Raw genomic sequence first — 23,314 nt, 5'->3', positions numbered from 1 at the left:
CAGCCCAGGCCACAAACACACTGTAGTGTGAGTTAGAATACCTAGGTGGGATGTTTGGTGCATGACTGAACTCAGTTGTGTTTGTGGGTTGGTGTGTTCTTGGCTGTGAGTGCAGGGCACAGAGGACTTGAGAAATGGAAGCTGTGGGGGTGGAGGGTAGTTGAGCCTAGGAAAGGGGGTTGTAGGATGGGGATGCTGGGAAGCAGGAATAAGTAATGAAGTAGAAGCTATCAGGGCAGTGGAGGGATCTGAGCCTAACAAAGGGGGAGCTCTAGAATTGGGTATCAGCAAGTGTCTATCAGACATAGATCTCCCAAAGGATGCTGCTTGGCTCTGTTTTGAGACAGGCCCAAGACTCAGTTACAGACTGAGTAAGATAGACATGTCTGGGCTTGGCTAGACCTAGTCCACACACCCATCCTTCCCTTGTGTGCTGTCCAGTATATCCTCTGGGCTGTCCACAGCATGCAGCTGTGGTCATGGGACAGGAGCTCAGCCAACAGGCAGTCCCCAGCGGTGACCATTTCTCTGTTTCCACATGGTACTGAGGGAGCATGGTCTCTTGTTTCCTGAGATCCCTCAGGCGTCACTCCAGCATGTGGGTGTCTCTTTACCCGTGCCTGGGTGAGAGATGTTAGAGCTGTCTCTCCTTACAGGACTGTACTGGCCTCATAGCTGAAGAAATACAGAGGGCTCAGGTGAGCAGGGGTCTGGCCTGTGGGGTCTAGCACATCCATCGAATGTCCAGTGTCTCTGCTGGCCAGCCTCCCCTCCCTGACCTGTGCACCTCGAAAGGGACCTCAGCCTCCTCTAACTGGACCAAGGGCAATTTCCTTTCCCAGCAGCTTCCAGAATGGAAGCAGGGGTTAGTTCTGGAGAATGAGTATCAGATGAAATATATAGGAAGTGAGACCCACTTGGTAGAATACAGAAGCCCCATGGTTTCTCACAGCCATCTTGGCAGCCTGGGTGGGGGATGAGTGTTAAGCCTGTATTGTTTGTGGCAGGAGGGAGATTTCTGATGTTTACTCCAGGCTTTCTGTCAGGAAACCCAGGAGGAAACCTTAAACACCCAGGAGACTGAAGGTAGGAAAACCTGGAGGGGTTTGCAACCAGCTCCTTATCTACGGAGCCCTCCCTTGTCTCTTATGCAACTCAAGTCAGGGCTGCTTGGTCCTGGATTTCCCTCCATGGTCCTGAAGGCTGCTTAGGTCACTAGCCATGAGGGGACTGCTGTCGATGTCTCTGTTTCTGCGAGCTTCCCCCCTGCCATTGGGAGAATTGTTCTCAGCTCTCCAGGGACTGAAGCCAGAGTTGCCCTCAGAACTCTCATCAGCTGGGCCAGCCAAAGCCCCATCCCCACCTACAGAGGAAGCTGAGTTTAGGGGAGGGGCTAGTGGTGCTGACACATAGTCCAGGAAGAGCCAGTGTTTGCTAGATTGGTGCTCCCCTTGCTTTTGTTGGAGAGGCTTAGTGAGCTTTCCTAGGCTCCATAGCCTACCCTTAAGGGGCCAGGGAAAGTAGGGTCACATCCTTCATATCTCTGGGCCTCAGTTTCCCTGTGTTGTCTGGTAGCTTACATGTCATAATGCTCAGTGATCAAAGTGCTGTGTAGATACTACTGTTAAATGTGGAAAGGAAGCCACCACTAGTTTCCCTAAACACTTGCCTCTGCCTGCCCTGTGTCGTGTAGCCCTGACCGGCCTCCAAATCATGGTGTCCACTGTCGTCAAGCTCTTGACCCTCCTTCCCATGTTTCTGGGGCTACAGGTGCTACCATCACACCTGGCTCCTGGGTCACCTCAGCTGGAGCTGAGAAGGTACAAATGGTGACTCTTCCTCCTCAAAAGCACATGCTAGTGTATTCCTTCACTGGCTCCTGGCTCTTGTTTTTCCCTCTAGCTTTTGGGTTTTGTCCTTGAGGCCCCAGGGACTAAGGGACCTTTTGATGAGAGATGTTCCGGGCCTTGGGAAGTGAGCAGTGTTGCTGGGCGAAGTCCTGGGGTTCTGTGGAGAGGGTAGCAGGTGTGGAAGGTGGGAGCTGGCAGGTGAAAGGGCACAGGGGCCGCCCATGCCAGCAGCCTGCAAACCTCCATTGAGCTGTCTCTATGCCTGAGCCTGTTTTCAATAATAACAGTAATGTCATTATCGAAACAAGATTGAAGCTGCTTTTCTAACTTAGCATGAGGTCATGTGGTTTTCCAGGCTTGGCAGCAGGGCTGATCTCATGGTGCACAGTCTGCAAGGACCCTGTACCAAGTGTGTGGGGGACAATCTGGCTGTGCTGTATTGTCTTGAAATTTCCAAGCTTGTCTCTTGGAGCTGAGGTTCTGGGGAGTGAGGGGACTCTAAGGAGGTGCCTTGGAACAGGTTCCTCTCCTTCAATGCCCAGTATTGCAGACCTCACATGGCCACTCTTTCCCCCTACATGGCCCTCTGCCTGCAGCATATCTCCATGCTACTCTGCTAGATATTGGGTATAAACAGTGACTCCAGAAACATTAACCTTCAAGCTAACAGCATTCAAGAAACTAAGAGTGAGGACGTGGGATAGCGAGAAGGGATGCGCACTTACTTCTCTTCTTCGCACGTGCTAGGTGAGTGCCCTACCACTGAGCCACACTGCAGGTTTCTTATTTTCATTTTGAGACCCATTCACCAAGTTGCCCAGATGGGCCTTGAACTCATCATTCTCTAGCCCAGGCAGACCTTGGACCCTCACTTCTCCTGCCTCAGCCTCTAGAGCTTCTTTGATTTTCAGAGTTCAGGTTTTACCCTCACCTCTGCAGGTGGCAGAGTGGGTCCAGGCTTCAATTTTCTCTCCAAGTTCACCTTCTGGGATCACCTGTGTATTGAGTCTAAAGCACCCTCGGGCTGAGGACCCCATCCTTGGTGAGGAGCAACCTACATGGCCAAGCCAGAGCCTGTGGGCAGCCTTTGTTCTGCCTCAATAGGCCATTCAGCCCATGTCCTGGAGGACAATGGCCCTACTGTGTCAGGGTCAGGGCCGCCATGACTCTTTGGGTGGGTCCTGCTCCCTGGGCAGCAGGCAACTGTGTTCTGGGCTCAGGAGAGGAGCCCAGACACCACCAGGCACAAACACTGACTGCATACTGGCTGTCCTGTCTGAAAAGCACTAAAATCCCATAGCCTACTGCATCACCATCCCAGACCTAGGGAATGATGCTTACCCTGCAGCTCTCAGAGCTACCAGGCAGAATTCTGTAGAGCCTCCCTCCCTCCCCTGGGCACTGCAGGGCCCTTTTCTCCAAGGAACCCATAACTGCCAAGTTGCACAGACGTCTCAAACTCCACCTCCTAAGGCATGGCGTGTAATCAGAAGTGAGCAGGCCAGCTGTCCCTGCCCTGGTGGTCCCAGTTACTAAATGTGGTGGCCAAGCCTGTGGGCAGATGGCCTGCCTGCGTTTAAACTCCAGCTTTATTCCCCATGAAACTCAAGATGCTAGGCAAGCGCCCACACCTCCGTCCCCCCATCCCCCGGTAAAATCAGAGTATGTGGAATACCCAGTGAGGTCCACAGCATCCCGTCTGTTCAGTGTGTGGCCACTCAGAATACCAGCTTTGGTGGTACTCAGCTGTCATCGAACTCCAAGATGAATTCATCATTTTCAAAGCATAGGGGCTCCCAACCACGCAGGCTTCAGCTGGAGGCTTTCGAAATGTGCAGGAGCCACACAATTGTCCCCAAATCTTCTCCTCACGTGGACTGATGTGGAGCAGGATGTGAGGCCTATACCTGCAACTGGATGGGTCTCTCTCTCAAGAGTTTCATGATCCGGGCTGGGCTGCTCTCCATTTTCAAACTGCCAACCTGCTGAAGGCACCTGTGTGGCCTGGTAAGGATCACGGTGGCACCTCCATAGTCCACAACAATGGTCAGAAGTCTAGCCTTTCACCAGGAGCTTCCAGTGCCCCAGCTAGTTCAGACCTGCTCAGTGGCTAAAGGGGCCTCTGTTAGACCATACCTGGGGATGGCATGGAAGATGAGGGAGAGTGGATGTGGCTGACCTCCCCTTGAGGTGTGGCAGGTACAGTGTGGGGTGACACATAGGACAGCCCTGCAGGGCCTGGCACAGAGGGGATGAGCTGTATTTCTCCCCAGGGTGAGAGCAGCAGAAGGACTAGCACATGCCCACCGGTGTGAGCTCTGCTGCCGAGAGGCCTTCACTCCAGAACTAGTCAGTGTGTGGGGAGCCAGCACCCCGTGGGAGCAGAGGGTAGGCTCCTGGGGTCTGGATGCTCAGGACTCTTCATCTAGAATGGGGTAGCTCCATAATTAACACCAGTTCCACAGAAGCCCCAGACACAGTGGCTGAAAGTCGTGGCTGCCTATATGATAAAACATTCTGAGGTGTGTGTGTGTGGGGGGGGCGGAGAGATGGCTCAGTGGTTAAGAGCACTGACTGCTCTTCCAGAGATCCTGAGTTCAATTCCCAGCAACCACATGGTGGCTCACAGCCATCTGTAATAAGATCTGATGCCCTCTTCTGGTGTGTCTGAGGACAGCGAGAGTGTGTTTATAGAGAATAAATAAATAAATCTTTAAAAAGAAAACATTCCAACAGCGACTCGGGAGACAGGGTTTATTTTGGCGCTCAGTTCAAAGTACAGCCCATCACGGTGGGGAAATCAGGGTTGCAGGAGCCTGACGCAGCTTGGGTCTAGAGTCAGAAAATGAAAGGTGGATGCTAGTATGCACTCAGTCCTTTTAACCCAGTCCTTCATTCAGTCCAGGGCTCCATCCATGGAATGATCCCACCCTGTCTTCCTTCTTCAGTTAGACCGACTAAGAACCTTGGGTTATCAGAGACCAGGCGATTCTAGACCCTGCGTCATTATCGATTACTCATCACTGTTGTGGCTGGCCTGGTGGTGGGCAGCGTTACGGGGGCCCAGACCCTTCCACCCGTCAGCTTTCTCCTCCCCTATAGTCTTTGAGATGCTGTGTGGATGTAGCTTGCCAGCCTCCCAAACACTTTGGCTCACAAGTGGGACCTTTCGCTTCCTCCACATTCCATTAGCTGGAGCTAGTCACGTGGGTCCACCCAGCTGCTAGGGGGAGCCGGAGAGTGTAGTCTGCGGCTTGGTAGCCCAGGGATGGTGTGGTTATTAAGCGAGTGTGGATCTTAGTGGGCTGCCATCTTTGCCACATGACCTGACCAAACAAAAGCTCCTGCTTTCAGTCTAAAAGGCCCCAGTAGGAATTCTGTCGCTCCGGGTGCGGTACAGACACACACCTTTAATTATAGCACTCTAGAGGCAGAAGGATCTCTGTGAGTTTGGAGCCAACCTGGTCTACATAGTTCCAGGACAGCCAGGGTTACATAGAGAGACCCTGTCTAACCCTGACCTTCCAAAAGAGTTCCAAACCAGATACCCTTACTCAAACCTTGCTAACCTCAGTATCCCCTGCCCCCCTGGTGATGAGGGACCAGAGTGGAGAGGTGGAAATTACGGAGGTCAGGGATGCCTTTTTGTGGGGTGGTGATATCTAAGCTGAGGCTGAAAGGTTGAGCCCTTTCAGATGGACGAGGTGGACACAGGTATCCGCCTCATGGAGGTGGGGGTGGGGCAACCTTGCAGGAGCAGCTTGTGAGGTTGTTAAATGCAGGAGATTCATGGAGCGGGTGGGGGGCCAGTATAGGAGGGAGACTTGTAAATGGCTTTAAATGCTCCAATAAGGAGTTTGGATTTTGAACTGTCAACCCTGAGGAGTCATGTAGAGGTGGGTCTGTCCTTGTTTGAAAGCATTTTAATTTCTGTTGAATGTCACAGAAAATATATGCGCATGTGTATGAAGGTCAGGAAATACAGAGAAAAGGAAACACCATTACTGAAAGTTTGGAATATTTTCTTTTATATAGGTATATTTGTTATCCTTTATTTCCCTGCATATCATCTACTTATCATCTATCCTATATCAGTTATCTGTCTTATCACCCATATCTGTCTGTCTATCCATCTGTCCATCCATCATTTGTCTATCATAGTTAGCGATCCATATTCTGTCTGTTCTTTCCGTATTGACTCTGTAACTGAAACACACAGTTTTGGGCCATTTATCAAAGGTTAATGCTGGGGTTTGCTCTTTAAGCTCTCCCTTACTAATATACAGTGATAGCTTCTAGGTTAGAAGGGCCCCAGCCTTCTGTCTGAGCCTGCAGATGTGGCCATAGCAAAGTGCTGGGGGGGAGGGGGGACAAGGCAGCTTAAACAGTAGGAATATTATCAGCCTCAGCCCACAGTTCTGGACATGACAAATCCAAGGTCAAGGTGTGGTAAGAGGTGGCTTCCTTGGCTGGTGGACAGTATCTTCTCTCCATGTCCTCATGTGGTGTTCTCTCTCTCTCTCTCTCTCTCTCTCTCTCTCTCTCTCTCTCTGCTGTGTTCTTGTAAGATCCCCACACATTGGATTAGGACTGACCTATGAGAGCATATTTTTACATCAGCCACCTCTTTAGGGAATCTGTCTCCAAGTGCAGGCACATTCTGAGCTCCTGGGATGGGGCACAAGGCGTCAACAAATGAATTCTGAGGACGCCGTTGCCACTGTATCTGCCAAGAGCTCTTCCTAGGGATTTTAATGAGTTGCGTGCTGGTGGTTGTGGGAACACCATCTGCCAAGGGTCATGCAGGCCACTGTGAAGGGCCCCTCTCTTTACTTTTTTTCTCTGGGAAGCAGGTCGGCTTGTTCCGGAATGTCTTCACGGACTCCTAGCTCTCCCCAAGGATCTCACTCAGCAGTGCCCCCAGAGCCCACTACAGTTAAACCTCCCACACGTCCAACATAGCCGTAAAGACGTGGTGATCCGAAGTGGTGTGTGGTGAGCTGAGGCTCCCTTGCAGGTGCTTCCCGGGTGTGGTGTCCGCTCAGCTGAGGGATGTGTACGCCCTCCTTGCCTGCCTTTCTGGTCTCCTGTCCTCTCTGCAGCAAACACGGCTCCTTGCTTTTTCATTTGCTCCTGGTAGTGTTTAATTTTGTGTGGTTGTCTGCCAGTCTATGCCCTTGATCACGTGTCCTCTTCTGAAAAGAACGGGTAGAACGTGGAGGAGGTGACAATGTGTGGCTTTGGAGTCTGGCCAACAACAGGCTGTGCTCTAGGCCAGGCCTTGCTCTTTGGGCATGTTTGGGTTTGGAATCGGCCATTTTGTGAGGAGGCTTCTGGCAAAGCCAACAGCCAGGGTCACTGTATGGGTGAGTGACTACCACAGTGAGTAGAGAAGACCCTGCAGGTAAAATATTCTAGCTGAGTCAGATCAACTGTGTGGGGAGGGACGAGAGGCCCCTGAGACCTGCCCAGTGACAGACAGATTCAAAGCAATAGCTATCTGACCACTCCTGGCTTCTCATACTGAGTCCCATATCCTGCCCCTCTGTCTCCTCCCGCTTGCCCAAAAAATGTTTCTCTACCCCCAAGTGATCCCTTATGTTAGACTGTGTCAGCTTCTGTTGCTGATGACTGAAAAGCTCAGACAAAATGGCGGCTCCCTTAGGAGAGGGGAGCCCAACCACCTTTCTGCAACAGCTGGGGGCCTGTCCTTGGCGTCAGACACTACGTCCACTGAGTGTGTCTGCTGCCTCTGTGTCCAACTCACCACCTGCTGTCTATTGGGGCCAGAAAAGTGTATTTCAGGGAAGAAGGGAGTGAACGGCCCCTCTTGTGGGTCCTTCGTCACATCTGGCCTCAGCAGTGCAGGTGAACTCCTCACCTGGTGTCATACTTTCCCCTGGCCTAATCCCCCAGGACCAGTAATTGCCCATTTATTTGGAGTTGCAGTAATTGGGGACTCTGATTTTGCAGCTTAAATGCCACAGCCCTGGACAACATAGTTCAGGGCTCTCTGAGCAATGTGGGAACTGAACCATCCCAGTGAACACCAGCTTTGGAGGGCTCCTTGTGCCCTGGACATACACTGTGACATGTGACTAAGTCCCGTCTTTTAGTCTATGATGATGGGCCACACGAATCTGTCCACCCAGGGACAGTCAACTTGATTGGACCCTTGTGCCACTCCCTTGGCTTCATGTAGAACGTTGGTGCCCTCTGCAAGTTCATGTTAAGTCCAAACCTCTGTGTAAGGGCCTTTGGGAGGCGTTTTGGTCACTAGAGTTAATTCCCTGGAGAGCTCCTTTGCACCTTGACTTGAGAACGCAGGGAAGAGATACTGCAAATCCAGAAGTCTTCACCAGATGGGAAACCAACTTGGGCCTTGTTTGACCTTCCAGACCCTAGTCTGTGGGAAATAAATACCACCCGGGCTGTGGCATTTTGTTACAGCCTGAGTAGACTGATGGGCTTCCCCTGTGACAAGCTCACTTGACACTTTGCAAGTAAGAATAATTCAGAACACTGTTCGGCTGATAAAGCTGCATTCAGCAGAGACATAGAGAGAGATGCCTTGGGCTGGGAGGGAGGCTCACTGGTAGAACACTTGCCTTCTGTATGAGCCCTGGAGAGAGAATGCTCTCTCCATTAATGTATTCATCGAGTGGGAGTTGGATTCATGCAAACTGTAGAAGTCAGAGGCTCAGATTGTTAAAGCAGACGGCCTTGAAGAGGGTTGTCTGCAACTAGGACACCATGAAAAAGGAAAATAGTGTGTCGCCAAGATGGGGTACCCTCAAGGAAGTGAGGCTTGGGAAACACTGTGTTGAAGAAACTCAAATCCTGGGCTTTGGGCATTCCAGGCTGGTATGCACCCACTGAACCCCAGCACACCAGCTTTAGAAACTTACTGGTACCCCATGATGGGGAGGCCGAGGATGGAGCCTCACCTTACTCTAGGTTTTGAAAGGGCTCTCCAAGGCGTGGAAGATCTTTTCCTCAGCTTCAACTGCCCAGACCCCAGCAAGTAGAAGCCAGTGTAGCTTGGACCACTGTCCTAGCCAAGGGAAGAAATTGCAGGACTCCTCAGAATTCGCAGTTCTTTCAATTCTAGTGTCTGAGCCAGGCACGGGAGCTGGGATAACAGTTGATATTGTCTGCTTGGCAGAGTCTAGAACTACCTGAGAGAAGGGCCGCTGGACATTCGTGGGGGATTATCACGGTTGTGGTAATGGCTGTAGGAAGAACCTTTGAACTGTGAGGCTGTTCTCTGAGTACTCGAGAGCATCCTGGCCTGTAAGAGATGGGAAAAGCTGGCCAGCCCCAGGGAGCATTTCTTGCTCTGTTTCTTGGGTGTGTCTGTGATGTGACCAGCTGGAGTTCCCACCACCCTGACTTGCTCTGACTGTGAAGCCAGAGTAAACACTTAAGCTGCCCTTCGTCAGGGTGTTTCTCTCCTAAGAACAGGAAAAGAAACGGAGCTCACACCTGCCATCTCAGTTTTATCTAGAGCCTGAGGCAGGAGGATTGCTATGAGTACAAGGCCAGCCTGGGTTACAGAGAGAGACCTTCCTGGGCCTCCACCTGCCCCCAATTACAAAGCCCTTAATAGCAGCTCACTTACTCATTTCCCTGTACATTTGTAACAATCGGAAAGAGAGCTCATTAAACGTCTTGTTTAAAGGTCACAGGGCGGTTGTAAACTGCCTCCTTGAGCTAAGTTAGCCTGGACCACCACTGATGCTTCCCCTTATGCTGTGTGAAGGGAGGACACTGGTGTTGGAAGTATAGCAACTGCCCTTCTAAGGTGAGACCTCCGTGGTGTTTTATCCCCCTCCCCCGGCCCCCCGAATGAAAACAGTGACGTCTCACCTCACCAAAGGCTGCAGTTCAAGAGGGTCAGACATCCAACCTCCTTGCTGTGATGCTCCTTGCTCGGATGTGGCTCGTGGCCCGGCTCTGCTGTCCCTCCTTGTTGTTCTTGTGGGCACATCCCCCACCGGCCTGTGCACTTTGGGCCCATCTGGCGTGGAATGGCCTCGATGGAGTGCACTGAGCGGTAGCTGTTCCTATGCCAGCTCTCCACGAGGAAGAGGGTAAAAACACCGTGAATATTTCATAGCCCCGAGGAGAGGTTAGGCACTTTATGGAAGCCATGAGAGCATAGTTCATCATCCTGCGCCCCACACTGTCAGGCTGGGCGTGTCGGTGCCTGGTAAGGTGCTCCAGTGGGAAGCTTTTATTGTACTTCTCTGTAATTTATCTTGCTACAGAAAGGCTTGAAGATGCAGAAAATAGGAAAAGGTGTGTGTGTGTGTGTGTGTGTGTGTGTGTGTGTGTGTGTGTGTGTGATGGGGGGTAGACATGATGTCCCTGATTTTACCACCGCTAGAAACATTGTATACATTTCGTGTATTTTCCTTTAAGCCCCCTTCAGATTATAACAGTTTTGTTTCTTTTAAAATATTAAACATATTGGAAACATTCCCCTATTATATTATGTACTTCTGGTAAACAGTTTTATTGGCTATATAGTGTTTCATCAGGTAGAGATAATTATGCATTCAGTAGTTACACATGAATTCATTCGTCACATTAATGTTGCCTGTGGTAGGTATGTGGGGGGGAGGGGTACAGAAGGAAGGAATATTACGCAGTGCCACTCTACAAGACCGGTGGTGATAAAGAGATGAAGCAGATGGTCCTGATCTAGAATGAAGGGGGGTGCAGTGGGCCCGGCTGCAGCCTGGAACTGAGTATTCAGAGGTACCCAGGCTTTGAGATGGCCTTGAAGCAGTTGTATGACGCGGTAGAAGGAAGGCGGTGGTGGTAGGTTTCCAGGCAGGAGAGTGGTGGCACAGTTGTGGGTGAGGAGTGGTGGTCAGCGTCAGCTGGTGTATTCTGTGCTGTGGAGCCATTGCTGGTCTGTCCTGGAGGTTCTAGTCAGGCATGGTGGATCCTAGAGGGCTGCGATGGATGCTTCTTGCAAGAGGCCACCAAGTCCCCATGAGGTGGCCAAAGCTGGCGGTGGGAAGGATGTGGAATGGAGATCTGTACCAGTCTCTGGGAACCCTGGATGTGAGGGAGAAGGAAGGCTGAGCTGCCTGGCCTGGTTCTTGCCAAACAGGAGGCCCGGGGCTGGGAAGTTGGATGCTGCCGAGGAGGTGGTGTAGTTGTTACTTTTGGTTGTGACTACGTATCTATCTGACTATCTATCTGACTTAAGCAAAGGTTCATCTGGACTTGCAGTTAAGAGGTGTGTGAGAGGCGGCTAGTCATGTGGTGGGTAAAGTCCTGAGGCGGAGAAAGTGCTCAGCTCACTTTCTCCTCTGGATTTAGTCCAGGACCCCAGGTCATGGGATGGGGCCACCACCCACATTCAGGGTGGAGTTTGCCTGATCTGCTAGACCTCTGTGGGATACCTGGACACATCCGGGAATGTTTCCCTGGTGATTCTGAATCCTATCAGTTTGACAAGAATGAACTGTCACTGATGGAGAGAACCTCCCCCCTGCTGTCGACGCCTACTTATCCAGCTTTTGCTGTCTTAGGTTAAGATCAGGTGAGCATTATGGGATATACCGAGCACACGGGAAGGTCTGTTAGCCTGTAGCTCAGGCTATCTTAATGTTGCTGCTCTAGGAATGGCGAGTCTTGTTAAAAGTGTTGGGTGTTCTTTTTGAGGGCTTGAATAAAATCATACATCATGTTGCCTGCCAAGCTAAAATTCACTGGCCACAAGACCTTGATCTGGGTGTATTTCAGAGAGACAGGCCTTTTTAACAACCGCTGTAGGAGTTACCTAGAGAACCCAACTGCCCACCCTTTCTCTGTTGCTCTGCCTTATCTAAAGGATCAACTCTAGTTCTGCTTCGTGGGTGCTGTGGGTCCTGTTCACTGTCACTAGATGGGGCCTCCTGAGGTGGGGCTGGGGCTGTGCCCTTGCTAGATTGGGTTATAACTTGCCTGTATATAGAGTAGCTAATTTGTCTTTGTAGCAAATTTGTTAAGAGTAAGTGTAGCCCAGGATGTCCCGTCCGGACAGAACTTTGTGAACCCTGTGGGAGTGAGGGTTGGCCCTGCTGACACTCAGAGGCCTGTGGGAGGCTTTGCTGCACATACCTGTCTCCCTTCAAGAGCCGCGGTTATTAAGGATGTGTGACAGGTGATGCCATTTAGTGAGGCAGGCAGCAATCACTTTCTTCTACTTCCTGGTTCTGAGGGTCTAGGGTTGGGCTAGGTGAGGCTAAGCCAGTCTCTCTGAAGCACTTGTTCTCAACCTTCCTAATGCTGTGACCCTTTAACATAGTTCCTCATGTTGTGACCCTCCAATCGCAAAATTATTTTGTTATTATTCCATAACTATAATTTTGCTACTAATATGACTCATAATGTAAATATCTGATATTCAGGGTGTCTGATATTTCAACTCCCCGGGGGGGGGTTGCAACCCACAGGTTGAGAACTGCTGTTTTTAAGGGTACCCGCTGTGCCTCTTTATAATGGTGGTGGTGGGAATGGTGGTAATGATGATGTCTGTAAGGCCAGGATCCCATCTCTAACATGTGGCTTTAGGGAGGTTGGATTCCTAAGGTGGTAGTTGGCTTTTCCAGGTCAAGGCACAGGGCCTTCCCTGGCTTTCTCAGAAGTCACATGTATCCCTGTCATTTACCTGGTGCAAGATTCAGGTTAGCCCTGGTTGGAGGGCACTATACTTGAGACATGGGGTAGAGGCCAGCTTGTGTGCAAGAACAAGAAGAGGTGGGATCAGAGATGGTACTAATGACTCTTGGTGCGTGCAGTCCGCCCCCAGTTGGCCTGAGTGGTGCTTCTCCGTGTCTGACCTTGGGCAGGTTCCTGAGCTGTGCACATCCATCTTCCTGCCTAGGCCTTAGAAGGGCATATCTTTCCCTCCCCATCCCTGTTCAAGGATATTGACAGCATTCCTTATGCTTTAAAATGCAGAACAAGGCAGGTGAGTGAGGGCTTTCTTTAGAGGGCAGACTTGGCTGGAGGCAGCCTGAGGCCTGTGGGTGTTTCAGATACACAAAGCTCCCGTCCTTACCCCCTCCACCCCTTGCCTGTTTGGTGGTCCTCAGACAACAGTGATCAAGGTGAGGCGGGGCTGGCCTTGTGAGGCTAGGGTGGCCTTGTCAGGGAGAATACAGAATGGGAACAGGTGAGCCAGGCTGGCCTTTCTGCCTGGCTGCATTGGTGCCAGGAAGGACACACTGACCTTCCCAGCAGCAAGTCTGCTCAGCATCTTAGAAGCAGTTTTATTGGAAACTGCTCCAGCCCTTGTGGTCCCTGCGCTGGCATGGTGCATGAATCTCCTTCCAAGGAGCTGCAGGGCCAGTCTCTGCTCTGTGGACCTGCCCTGACTAGGTCTCCAAGCCTAGAAGGGGAGCCGGGACAGGCTTGGGTGGGGCTGGTTCCTGGTCTTAACACCTTGCTCTCTGCTTGTCCCTTTAGCCACACTTGTTCTGATGTTTGTGACTGTGTATCTGGGAGGAGCTCAGGCCACCCTGGGACTTCCCTTGCTCAGTGCTCCAGGCTAGTGCCCATGTGACCTGTCTTGGCCACTCACCAGCATGTCATCTTATGGTCTAAATCATAGCATGCCCTTTTGGGGTCCCTCCAAGGTCACACAGAGATGACATGCTGATGCTAAAAGAATTTTTTCACCCCACCCTGGTCATTTCGGTGGATAGTGGGACTATGACAGAGGACCACACTTACTCCACCCATGCTCTGCAGCTTGTCCAGGGAAGAAAAGCCTCTGTGGTACCTGCCTTCCCCTGCAGCAATCCAGGGTGTAGTGGCAGGGAGAGAAGCTATACAGAGGAGCAGCAGAGTATTCTAAGTGTGGCCAGTTACCCTCAAAACCATGGACTCTAGTCAGTATGCCCTAATACACATATCTCAGCTCCTCCCAGGGGGAGATGTCGAACGCAGACAGGAACTGGTGACATCAGGATAGCATCCATAGAGTCCCAAGCAATCTAGTATGGCCCTTCAGAGCTCTAGGGGAGGGGAGGGGGCTGACCCAACCCACGCTTTTCCTTTGTCCTCTTGCCTCGCTGGCCACCCCAACCTGGGAGGCTGGGGATTAATTATGTGTTGTCTCTGTAAGCAGGCGGCTATAAAACCCTATCTGCAGGCTAGCACCTTCTGCTTCAGACAGGCTTGGCTGGATTTATCACCCTAGCCTCCTCCTGGCTGCTCAGGGAGGCCAAGGAGACCCTGACTGCTGCCACCCCCACCGAAACAGAAGGAGTTACACAGACATGAAAGCCACAGAAGGGAATGAGTGTACAGTGACAGCGTGTCCCTTGGACTTGGTCCCTAAAAAAAAAGGTGGCATTATCTGGCACTGTGGTTTTCTAGGGGTGAACAGAAAGAGGCTTTTTAGGAGCAGTGTCTGAGGGTCAGCCATTACTGGTAGGACATGAGTTTGTCCTGATGAGCTTCAGGGTAGTGGGTGCACACTACACATCAGCAGCTTTGAAGGGAGGAAGGCTGTGGTCACAGAGGTGATGGACAAGGTCTGTGTCCTGGCTGGGCCAGTTGTCAGGCTCAGTGGTGAGAGGCTCCCACAAGCTAAGGTGCCCAGGCTAGGTGGTGGGAAGTCGGAGTCCGGTCTAGGTTTCCTAGAAGAGTGGATCTAGACCAGCTGTGGTTAAGCAGGAGACTGGTGTTACGTTAGAGAAAAAGAGCAGGGAGACCAGCTCCAAGAGTCCCAAAGTCACAGTCACAGCCTCTTGGATGAGGGAGGGACATAGGATTCAGGTGAGGAACCTGGCATCATGGATGGAGGCAGTGAGGGCCTGGACTCCAGATGCTGCCCACCACCTAGTGCAGAATGGTCATTTCCAATGAAGGGAATAGAAGGGAGTCCCTAGCTCGGAAATGGATGGGCCTGAACTCGAAGTCAGGCACAAAGCACTCCTTACCTCTGAGGCTCTAGGTGTCCTCTTGTGTGTGGGTTATGCTGGTCACTCACAGGCTGTTGGGGTGCCTCCTCCCTCTATTAGATGCTTGGCAGACCAGGTGGTTTTGCTGGCCATGGAAGGCCGGAATCCCCTTCACTGACCTGCTGAGCGTATCATCTGGCACTTCCTTCTAGCCCTTGCTAGCTTTGACGGTGAGACTGAGGCATAGCTCTGTGTCTTTGTAACCCAGATGGAGAGTGCAGTAGACACTTAATGCCGAGTGGGGCGAGACCCTGTGTTTGGGTTAAAATCGGATATGCTGAGGGAAAGGGAGGGGAACCAGCGTCTTGTGTGTCCAAGGGGAATTGTTTTTGGATGCTGGCCAGATCCTAATTCTAGAGACGTCCACTATTGGTGCTCAAACTCCATCCAGAAGACAAGAGCTGATGACTCTGCTGGGGTTCAGGCACAGCTTAGGGGTGCACAGCCCACGATGGTAGTGGAAGGGCTCTGAGCAGCTCAATCGGATTGGCAGCCCCACAGATGGGATCCCTACCGCACTCAGCCGCACCCCGTGCTAATTCTGTTACTTCTGGAAGCCACAGTCCCCAAAGCTATCTAGGACAGGCGGTGGAATAAAAGAGAATTAGGGGATCCTGGGAACACACGTCTGGCTTGTGGAGAGCTGAGGGGAAGCCTTGCAGAGAAGTCCCAGGTCTCCAGGCTGTGGGCAAGACTCCTTTCATCCTCTTTTGCCCTAGCGAGTCACAGCCTCCTCTGGGAACCTGTGCCCACCCCACATCTGGCCAAGGTTCTGGAAACCTTAGCCTTACCAGGTTTGGCTTCTAGAGAACATTCTGTCCTGTAGGGAGCTACTTCTTAGAATTCTCAGGGTGGGGTGGGAGAGGGTTAGGCTGCAGCCTGTGTATTGCCAGGGACCTGTGTGTGGGACCTGAAGATCTGTTGAACGGCACCTGCTTTTTGGCACCACGCATGCGCTAAAGGCTCCAGGCTGCACTCTTGGCATCTCATGGCAGCCCAGCGCACACTAAGGGGAAAGGAGCTGATTCTAACAACGTGAAAGTTCTGTTCAGCTGGGACAGGGTCCCAGGAACAGGATAAGGTGGAACTAAAGTGCACCTCGGTTGGGGTCCTTGAATAGCTAGGCTCTCATGTGGGGCTGGAGCCCCTGCCCATTACCACGCTGGTGATTCAGCAGTCTCTCAGCTTTCTTCTTATTTCTTATGATGCTCCCGGCCTTGGTGGGCCACTGTGTGTCTCCTGCGTGGGTTGATGTGGTCAGATTCTAGGGAACTGTAGAGACCCCACATTATCTCTTACATAGCCGTTCCGGCTGAAGGGAAGGGAAGGCTGGCGCATGGGGCTTCTCACCAGGGTCTTCCTGAGAGCCCAGCCTGCGCTCAGTGCATGTGGCTAGCCCTTGGCAGCCTGTTTAGTGGGCAAGTATCAGGACACCTGGGCTGTGGCTTGGCCCAGCTCCTGTGACTTCTTAGTACCTTTTTTCTCTTTTTTTCAAGAGCACAAATCTACTTTTATTTATTTACTCTCCATTAGTTTAAATCACGGATGGGTACAGCATCACACGGATTCTGTGTCCAGTGGCCTTTGCAGGAAGGTTGCTTCAGAATTTGGCACGAACCATGCCACTGTTTCCATGGGCCCGAGTGACTTTTCCCCAGATCACTCTGGTTTTGTTTGGTTTGCCTCCAGGAGTCACTGTATTGTTTTTTGCTTTGTACACATAAGCACACCTCTTGCCTAAGTAGACCTCAATTTCATCTTGGGCATAAACACCTTCAATTTTACGAAGAGCCATGTGCTCTCTTTGGTTCCGGAGGCCTCGCTTGTAGCCAGCAAAAATGGCCTTGCACCACAGCCTTCCAGACATACTTGCTTTATTTTTTTTTGTTTTTTTTTTTTGTTTTTGTTTTTTGTTTTTGTTTTTCCCGGAGCTGGGGACCGAACCCAGGGCCTTGCGCTTACTAGGCAAGCGCTCTACCACTGAGCCAAATCCCCAACCCTTTTTGTTTTTTTAAGAAGTCCTGTTCCCAGCAGGCCTCCAAAGGTTCCAAGATGGCCAACTTCTTAGTACCTTAATGTCATTCCATAACTGGCTTTTGAACCCTAATATGTGTGTGTGTGTGTGTGTGTGTGTGTGTGTGTGTGTGTGTGTGTGTAGAGAATTCCCAGTAAATGGATGGAAGGGCTTTGCACAGAATCTCAGGAAATATTTTCCATGTTTCTATAATAACCATGATTTTCTTCCTTAGTAACCTGGCAGACCCGGGAAAGCCTTTAGAGTGTTTAGAAAGGAAGGCAGGGCAGCTTATGTCTGCAGTCCCAGTACTTGGGAGGCTGAGGCAGGAGGATTGGCATGAGTTCCAGGTTATCACGGACTATAGAGTTGAGAAATTTTTATTGAAAAGAAAAAAGGAGGGGCTGTAAGAGCTCAGTGGTTGAGAGCATTGGCTGCTCTTCCAGAGGACCCTGGCTCAGTTCTCAGCACCCACAAGCTAGCTCACAACTGTCTGTAACTCTAGTTCCAGAGGATCCGATACCCTCATACAGACATACATGTAGGCCAAACACCAAATGTATATAAAAATAAAAAAATATTTAAAATGGGAAAAAAAAAGAAAAAGAAAGGAAGGAAAGAAGGAAAGGAAAAGGAGAACCCGGGTCCTGTCCCAGGGTGTGTAGCTGAGCATCTGTAGTTCTCCGTGCACTGTAGGAGAACTTGTCCTACCAGGGAGGAGCCTTTGAGCTTCAGGCACATGACACCAGTTATTGGGCCGGATGCTAGACACCTGAGATTCTCAAGAGACTGGTCAAGGTTGCACTGCTCCTCAGAAGGAGACCTTGGCTGTGGCCCTGGAAATAGGCTTTTGCTTGGGCCTCATGAGGCCTCTCCTAGAGAGAGGTGGGGTTCCCTGGCGTGATCATCGATGTCCTGTTCTCCATTAGACTGTTAAGGAAACAGTCCCCCTCACCCATAAGGTGGGGAGGAATAACGGTTAGGTCTCTCTGAGTCCTTACGCCACTCCCTTGGGGGTTTTTGGGAGTTGAGGAGTGTTAGGACTCAAGTACCTATGATTGGGTCTGGGAAGCCTCCGTTTCCACAGTGTCCCGCGTGAGCTCTGCCTTCTTCCATTCTCTCTCTCCCAGTGCTTCCTCAGCAGGGAAGAATAGCAGCCACTGCTGCGGGGTTATTTCAAGGGGATCCCCATGGAAACGGGGAGTGGGCGGCTCCTCTCAGCCAGATAGGGAATTGGTTGCAGTGACAGCCTGTCCAACCAGAGGGTGCAAGGGATCTGCTTTGACAGTGGGGTCTGCAGAGGCTGCTCCCTACCTTGTACCGTACTATCGAGGCTCCCCTGGCTCCCCGGGACTCCAAGAGTCGAGCTCCACCTGCCAATCACTTCTTTCTTCAGTCAGGCTTGGACTGGGGGTTTTGGGGGCTTCCAGTGCCTTCCCGCCTAGAACTCTGTATTTTGAGCCTTTGTTCCTTTCAGAATCTCTTCCCCACCATGGACTAGATAATTCTCAGAACCCCTTCCTCTCTCTCACCATCTGTTCTCCTCCTATCTCCTGGAAAGCTTTGCCCCAGGAAAGTTCTGCAGAAACTCTGTGACTCACACTTTTTCCATCTGACGAATGGGAGCCCGCCGTGGCGCCTGCCCTGCTATACTGTTGCTATCTGTTTCCTCAGTCCTGGATGGACAACACAGGCAAATAAGTCTAGGAGGCAGGGAAGCCACCCAGGAAGTGGTAAACACAAGGGAGTGCCCTCCAGGTGGAGCCTATATAGTGGGACCCTTCCATCCCTTTAGGAAGGGTAGGCTTCCGAGCTCCTGGTGTCTTCGCTGCTTCTGCAGGACCCGGGAGGCAAATGGTGTTCTTCTAAAGTTGAAGAGACTTTAGGGTTCAGAGAGGTACTGAGATCTTGGTTTATGCCTGGAAAAAGGCTGAACTGGGACATAAGCCTAGAGCTTGGTTTCACCCCAGTATCTTTGAGGATTCGCTGCCCTCTACTGTGGCCTAGCTGCTGGAGCACCTTGGAGTAGGAGCTGAGGAAGAGGGCAACACTTGGTGTTGGGAACCTGTTAGGGAGAGAGTGTGTAAAAGGTGTGGTGAGAATGCTGGAGGACTTGCCTCTGACTTCTGGTGTCTCAGGATTTCAACTGATATTCGCTAGGTGGTTCCTGAGGGCCAGGCACTGTTCTGGGTGCTTGGTTTTCAACTTCAATGTGCTCTAAGGTCAAATGACCGTTGTTACTGGCTTTTACAGACAAGAAAAACAAAGCACAGAGAGGTTCAGTGATGTGCCCGGTGGCACACAGCAGAACTGAAGAGCCCAGAAGCACATGAGACACTGGGCCTCAGGGGTCCTTAGAGAGGGGTCACTTTAGGCATCTAAGCTAGGAGACAGTGCACATAGATTGAGGCCATATAGCCACAAGACCCAGAAATCCTCCTGCCTCCGTTTCCGGGGCCTGATGGGTGAAAGGCTGAGAGACACAGTGACTGTCTAATGGCATGAGGGTTTTGAGAGCTGGTGTTAAGGCTTCCACTGTGTAGCATCGTCCATCTGTTAATGAAGTTGCCCTTGTGTGGAAGATGGGCTGTTGCTGTCATTGTTCTGAAGATTTGATTGGCAGGTAGCAGACTGAAACTCGTTTGACCTGCCATCCTTGGTTTGTGGCCTCCCTTGTGTTTCTTCTGGTTGGAGGAATTGGCTTCATGGTTGCTAATACGTGCATGCATACAAATGCCTCCAGCAGGTCTTGTCTTTCCCACAACTATCTGGAACATTCTTAGCTATGGCAGAGGGATGATCAGGAGTCACCCTAGAGAGGCGTAGAGGGAGAAGGATTTGGGATCTACTGGATCCCAGTGGCAACGGGGGTGAGGGAGTTCCCTGAAATAGCCTGTGAGGTCTGCTTCTTCATTTAGCGCATGGTTCCTATCTACCCTAGTACCCAGCAAATCTGTGTACACCGTGGAAGGTAGGCAAGCCACTGGCAGGATGTGTGTGCTGGGAGATGGGCAAGCTCTGTCTTCCTCACATAGCTTCCTCCAGTGCAAAGAAGCAGTGTCAAGATGCAGAAATCTTGTTGTTGGCTTAGCAGGGTACAGGAAGGTGTGTGTGTGTGTGTGTGTGTGTGTGTGTGTGTGTGTGTGTGTGTGTGTGTGAGAGAGAGAGAGGGGGGGGTAATTCCCCCAAATTTCAGAAACTTAGCATCTGGGCCTGGGTAGGACTCCTGAGAGTACTGGAGGGAAGCCATGTGACCTCTTAAGTATCAGTCTTTCTGCCTTTGTAACCAAGGGAGTCAAAAGCCGAGATGCTTTCGGTGAGAATCAGTAAGACATGGCTACACAGGTGGAAGGGTCTCTTCCTACACACCCTGCCCTGCTGTCATGGGCCTCACTATGGAGATTGTCTCTGGCTTGGTGACCTGCTCACTTTCTTTCTAATCATGTCTTTGGACCAGCCTGGGTTCCCAGACATTGCCACTGGGAGAGGGCTACAAGCAGTTAAGTGCGTGACCGGGACAAGTCGCCGTGCTTGCTGCCTCAGCGGTGTGGGCTGAGTGAAGCCTGGTAAGCTGCACCAAGAGCCATCTGTTTGCAGCCCGTGGACCAGATGGTCTGATAGGACTCCTGGGGGCAGGGTGGGGAGGGACGACATTTGCCAAAACACCCAGCATCTTCTAGAGCCTCATCACAGCCCATACTTAAACAGACCAGGAACAGAAGGCCTAGAATGGCTCAACTACTGGTGAAGGTCACATAGCCTGGAGGTGGCAGAGGTGGCATTGGAACACAGGGCTTCTTGGCTCCTGGGCTTCTGTGGTTCTAGCTGAGGACTGTGACCTCAGATTCGATGTGTCTTTGGGCCTTGTCTGGAAGTCTAGACTGTGCCCTGATTTATTATGGTCAACAGACAGAAAGGGCTGGGTCTGTACAGCCCTGTATGTATCCTAAAATACTCTTTACCTCTTAAAAAAATATACAAAACTCTCCTGATAAAGCTGGGGGAAGGGAGAAGTTGTAGCAACGTCAGAGAAGAGGCAGATTGTCGGAAAGGCAGGCAAGAGCCTTGTGATGGCGGGGTATGGGAGAGCGAGAAGAGAAAAGTCAGGGAGAAGGAAGAGAACAGAGGGAAGGTGGGAAGGAGAGGCTTCGTGAAGTTAGAAGCTGGGGGATCTCTCATGGGATCCTGCTTTCTAGGACACTGGGTGGTGGGTGGAGAAAAGGGGTTAAGTCCACTGTGTGGCATAGAGCAGGTTGTAAGCTCTTGGAGCCTGGATCTCCTCAGCTGTGGCGAGAGACCACAGGCATGGCACCTCTCTTGGGTGGGTCCTCCAGAAGCCCACACAGAGCACAGCTTCCTGGAAGCTGCAGCTACTCCATACAGGGCTAGTGAGCGTACAGGCCCTGGAGGCAGGGAGCCTGTCCTCCAAGCCCCATAGCTCAGCCTAGCCATGTGGCCACAGTGAGTTGCCTGATTTCTGTGCCCACTTCCTTTCTCTGTAGGAGGAAGGTGGTAGAATTATGCCTACATGCTAGGCCTGCTGGGAAAGTAACAGGATTAATTCACACGAAGCCCATAGCAGTGAGTTTCTCATGGCGCCTTGGTAGTCACAGTTATCCTTGCTGTCACCTTCCTCATCCTTATCCCTGTCTCCTCCTGCTTTGGAGTATACAGTTAGGGCCTGAAACCGCTTGGACTAAGCCAAGATGAATAGTTGTGGTCTTCTGTAGGTCATAGACTAGTGGCCCCAGAACTGGAGCAGTTGCCTGAGGGCAGATTCCCTTTTCAGATAGGCTGTTGGGAAACTAGTCTGTCCTCTGCTTAGGGTAGGCAAAATGATGCCCCCCAGCCCCAAGCAGGAGGTCTGTCTGTAGCCTGGGGGTGGGGGGACCTTCTGCTAGGGACAGGCCAGGTGATGGAAGCCTGTGCAGCAGGTGGCCTGTCAGCCTCCCTGAAGTGCAGGGTCCCCAAGCTCCTGGTAGTCTCCGAGTCACATGAGAATGTGGCAGGCGTGGCTGAGTGGTATGAGGGACAGTGTGACCCCAGCCGACTGGTACTCCAGCCCACAACCTCCTCCTTTCCCTTCTTCTTTCCTCTTCTGTCCTGTTTTTGTCCTGTCCTCTCCTGTTCTGTCTTCTGTTCTTTCTTCTTCTCCAGACTCTGGTTCAAACTGGATTTGTTCTAGTCTGTCCAGTAGTCAGCCACATCCTTTGTAGCCTGTGGGAGGTACGCAGCCAGGAAGAGAGCTTTGGAAGGTGGAGAGCTGCTGGCACCAGACGTTTGATTCTGATGCCAGCAGTACCTGGAGGATTTGTAACCGTGTCATGGATGGAGGCTGGGTAGTTCCTGCCCAAACATGTTAGTGAGCGGAATAAGCCTTGCATTTGCATAGCTGTCGCCAGCCTCTTTCTTTCCACAAATCTGCCTGTTTTTAATTAATTAATTTACTTATATCCCCTTTGATACACACTGGGACAGTAATGAGTGAACAGAGGCTGGGGTGCAGAATGGCGAGCTAGACACAGGTAACTGCAGAGCCTTAGGCATACTAAGAGAAAGGTGACAGGGGACCCATCAGCCAGGTGGCACACCCTGACACACCAGGCACACTGGGGAGGGTCACAGCATGAGCAGAGGTGAAGGTAAGACAGCAGGTGTTCAAATGTAAGTGTGCAAATATGAGTGTGTAACTATGATCAGCACACAAATATGCTGAGCGTGCAAATATAAGCATGCAAATGAGTGTGCAAGAGCGAGCATGCAATTATGATAAGTGTGCAAATACGATACGTGTGCAAATATGATAAGTGTGCAAATATGATAAGATGAGGCTGCAAGCACAGCTGGAGTGGTGTGGGATACATACAGAGCAGGCAGAAGAGGGGCTCAGATCCCTGCAAGCAAGAGATGGGGGTTAGGTGGGAGTCTCTGGTTGCAGTGTAGGGAAGGACTTAAAGGGAGGAAATAGGTCATGGCTATAGCTGATGTCATCAGCCACTGCACACATCCCCCTTGGGGCCCATTAATGCTTTCTCTTCCAGAGCCTGTACCAGTCACCCTGTAGGGCTTGGGCTGCTGGAGCCCATGCTGCTTGTGTACTTGACAACTAGGAATCTTGGGAGTTCATATCTTCTGATTGGCTGCCAGAAAGAGTGGGGATACAGCCCAGGTCCCAGGCTCCTGCCTGGGTTGCTCTGAGATGCTTCCACAGAGCTAAGCCCAGGTCATTCTTTCTGAGACATGCTGCTGCTACACTCTGCTTGGCTGTCTTCTTGCTCTGGTTCCACTTTTCCACAACCCTTTTGGTCTCTAGTCTGCTCCAGGGAGCTCAGCCCAGATGCTGGGAGAGAAACCGTCAGGTCTAGGAATAGGGACAGTTGGACAGACACAGGCCTGGGAGAATGAGGCAGACAGGTGGGAATGTGAGGCCCAGCCTGGGGTTCAGCACCAAGGACAGTTCCAGGGTCGCACCACCTGGG

General features: G+C 51.4%; 1 protein-coding gene and 1 pseudogene across 4 annotated transcripts in view; one reads left to right on the top strand and one right to left on the bottom strand.

Annotated features, from left to right (window-relative positions):
- Ppp2r2c (protein phosphatase 2, regulatory subunit B, gamma) overlaps positions 1-23,314 on the top strand; it is an 84,939-nt gene that overhangs the window by 5,800 nt on the left and 55,825 nt on the right. The window contains exon 1 of one of the 4 annotated variants that reach the window (XM_063272809.1): positions 2,549-2,597. The exons of the other annotated variants lie outside the window; for them this stretch is intronic. Within the exon in view, the coding sequence (XP_063128879.1) occupies positions 2,564-2,597 (34 nt within the window). The 5' untranslated portion in view covers positions 2,549-2,563. Of the gene's footprint in view, positions 1-2,548; positions 2,598-23,314 lie in introns of those variants that run through there. 4 annotated transcript variants of the gene reach the window in all.
- LOC134481776 (large ribosomal subunit protein eL33-like) lies at positions 16,356-20,502 on the bottom strand (annotated as a pseudogene).

This window comes from Rattus norvegicus, chromosome 14 (genome assembly GCF_036323735.1).
Source record: "Rattus norvegicus strain BN/NHsdMcwi chromosome 14, GRCr8, whole genome shotgun sequence".
In the NCBI taxonomy this organism is placed as follows: domain Eukaryota; kingdom Metazoa; phylum Chordata; class Mammalia; order Rodentia; family Muridae; genus Rattus; species Rattus norvegicus.
The sequence above is the reverse complement of the archived record's forward strand: the minus strand, read 5'-3'. Positions and strand labels throughout refer to the sequence as shown.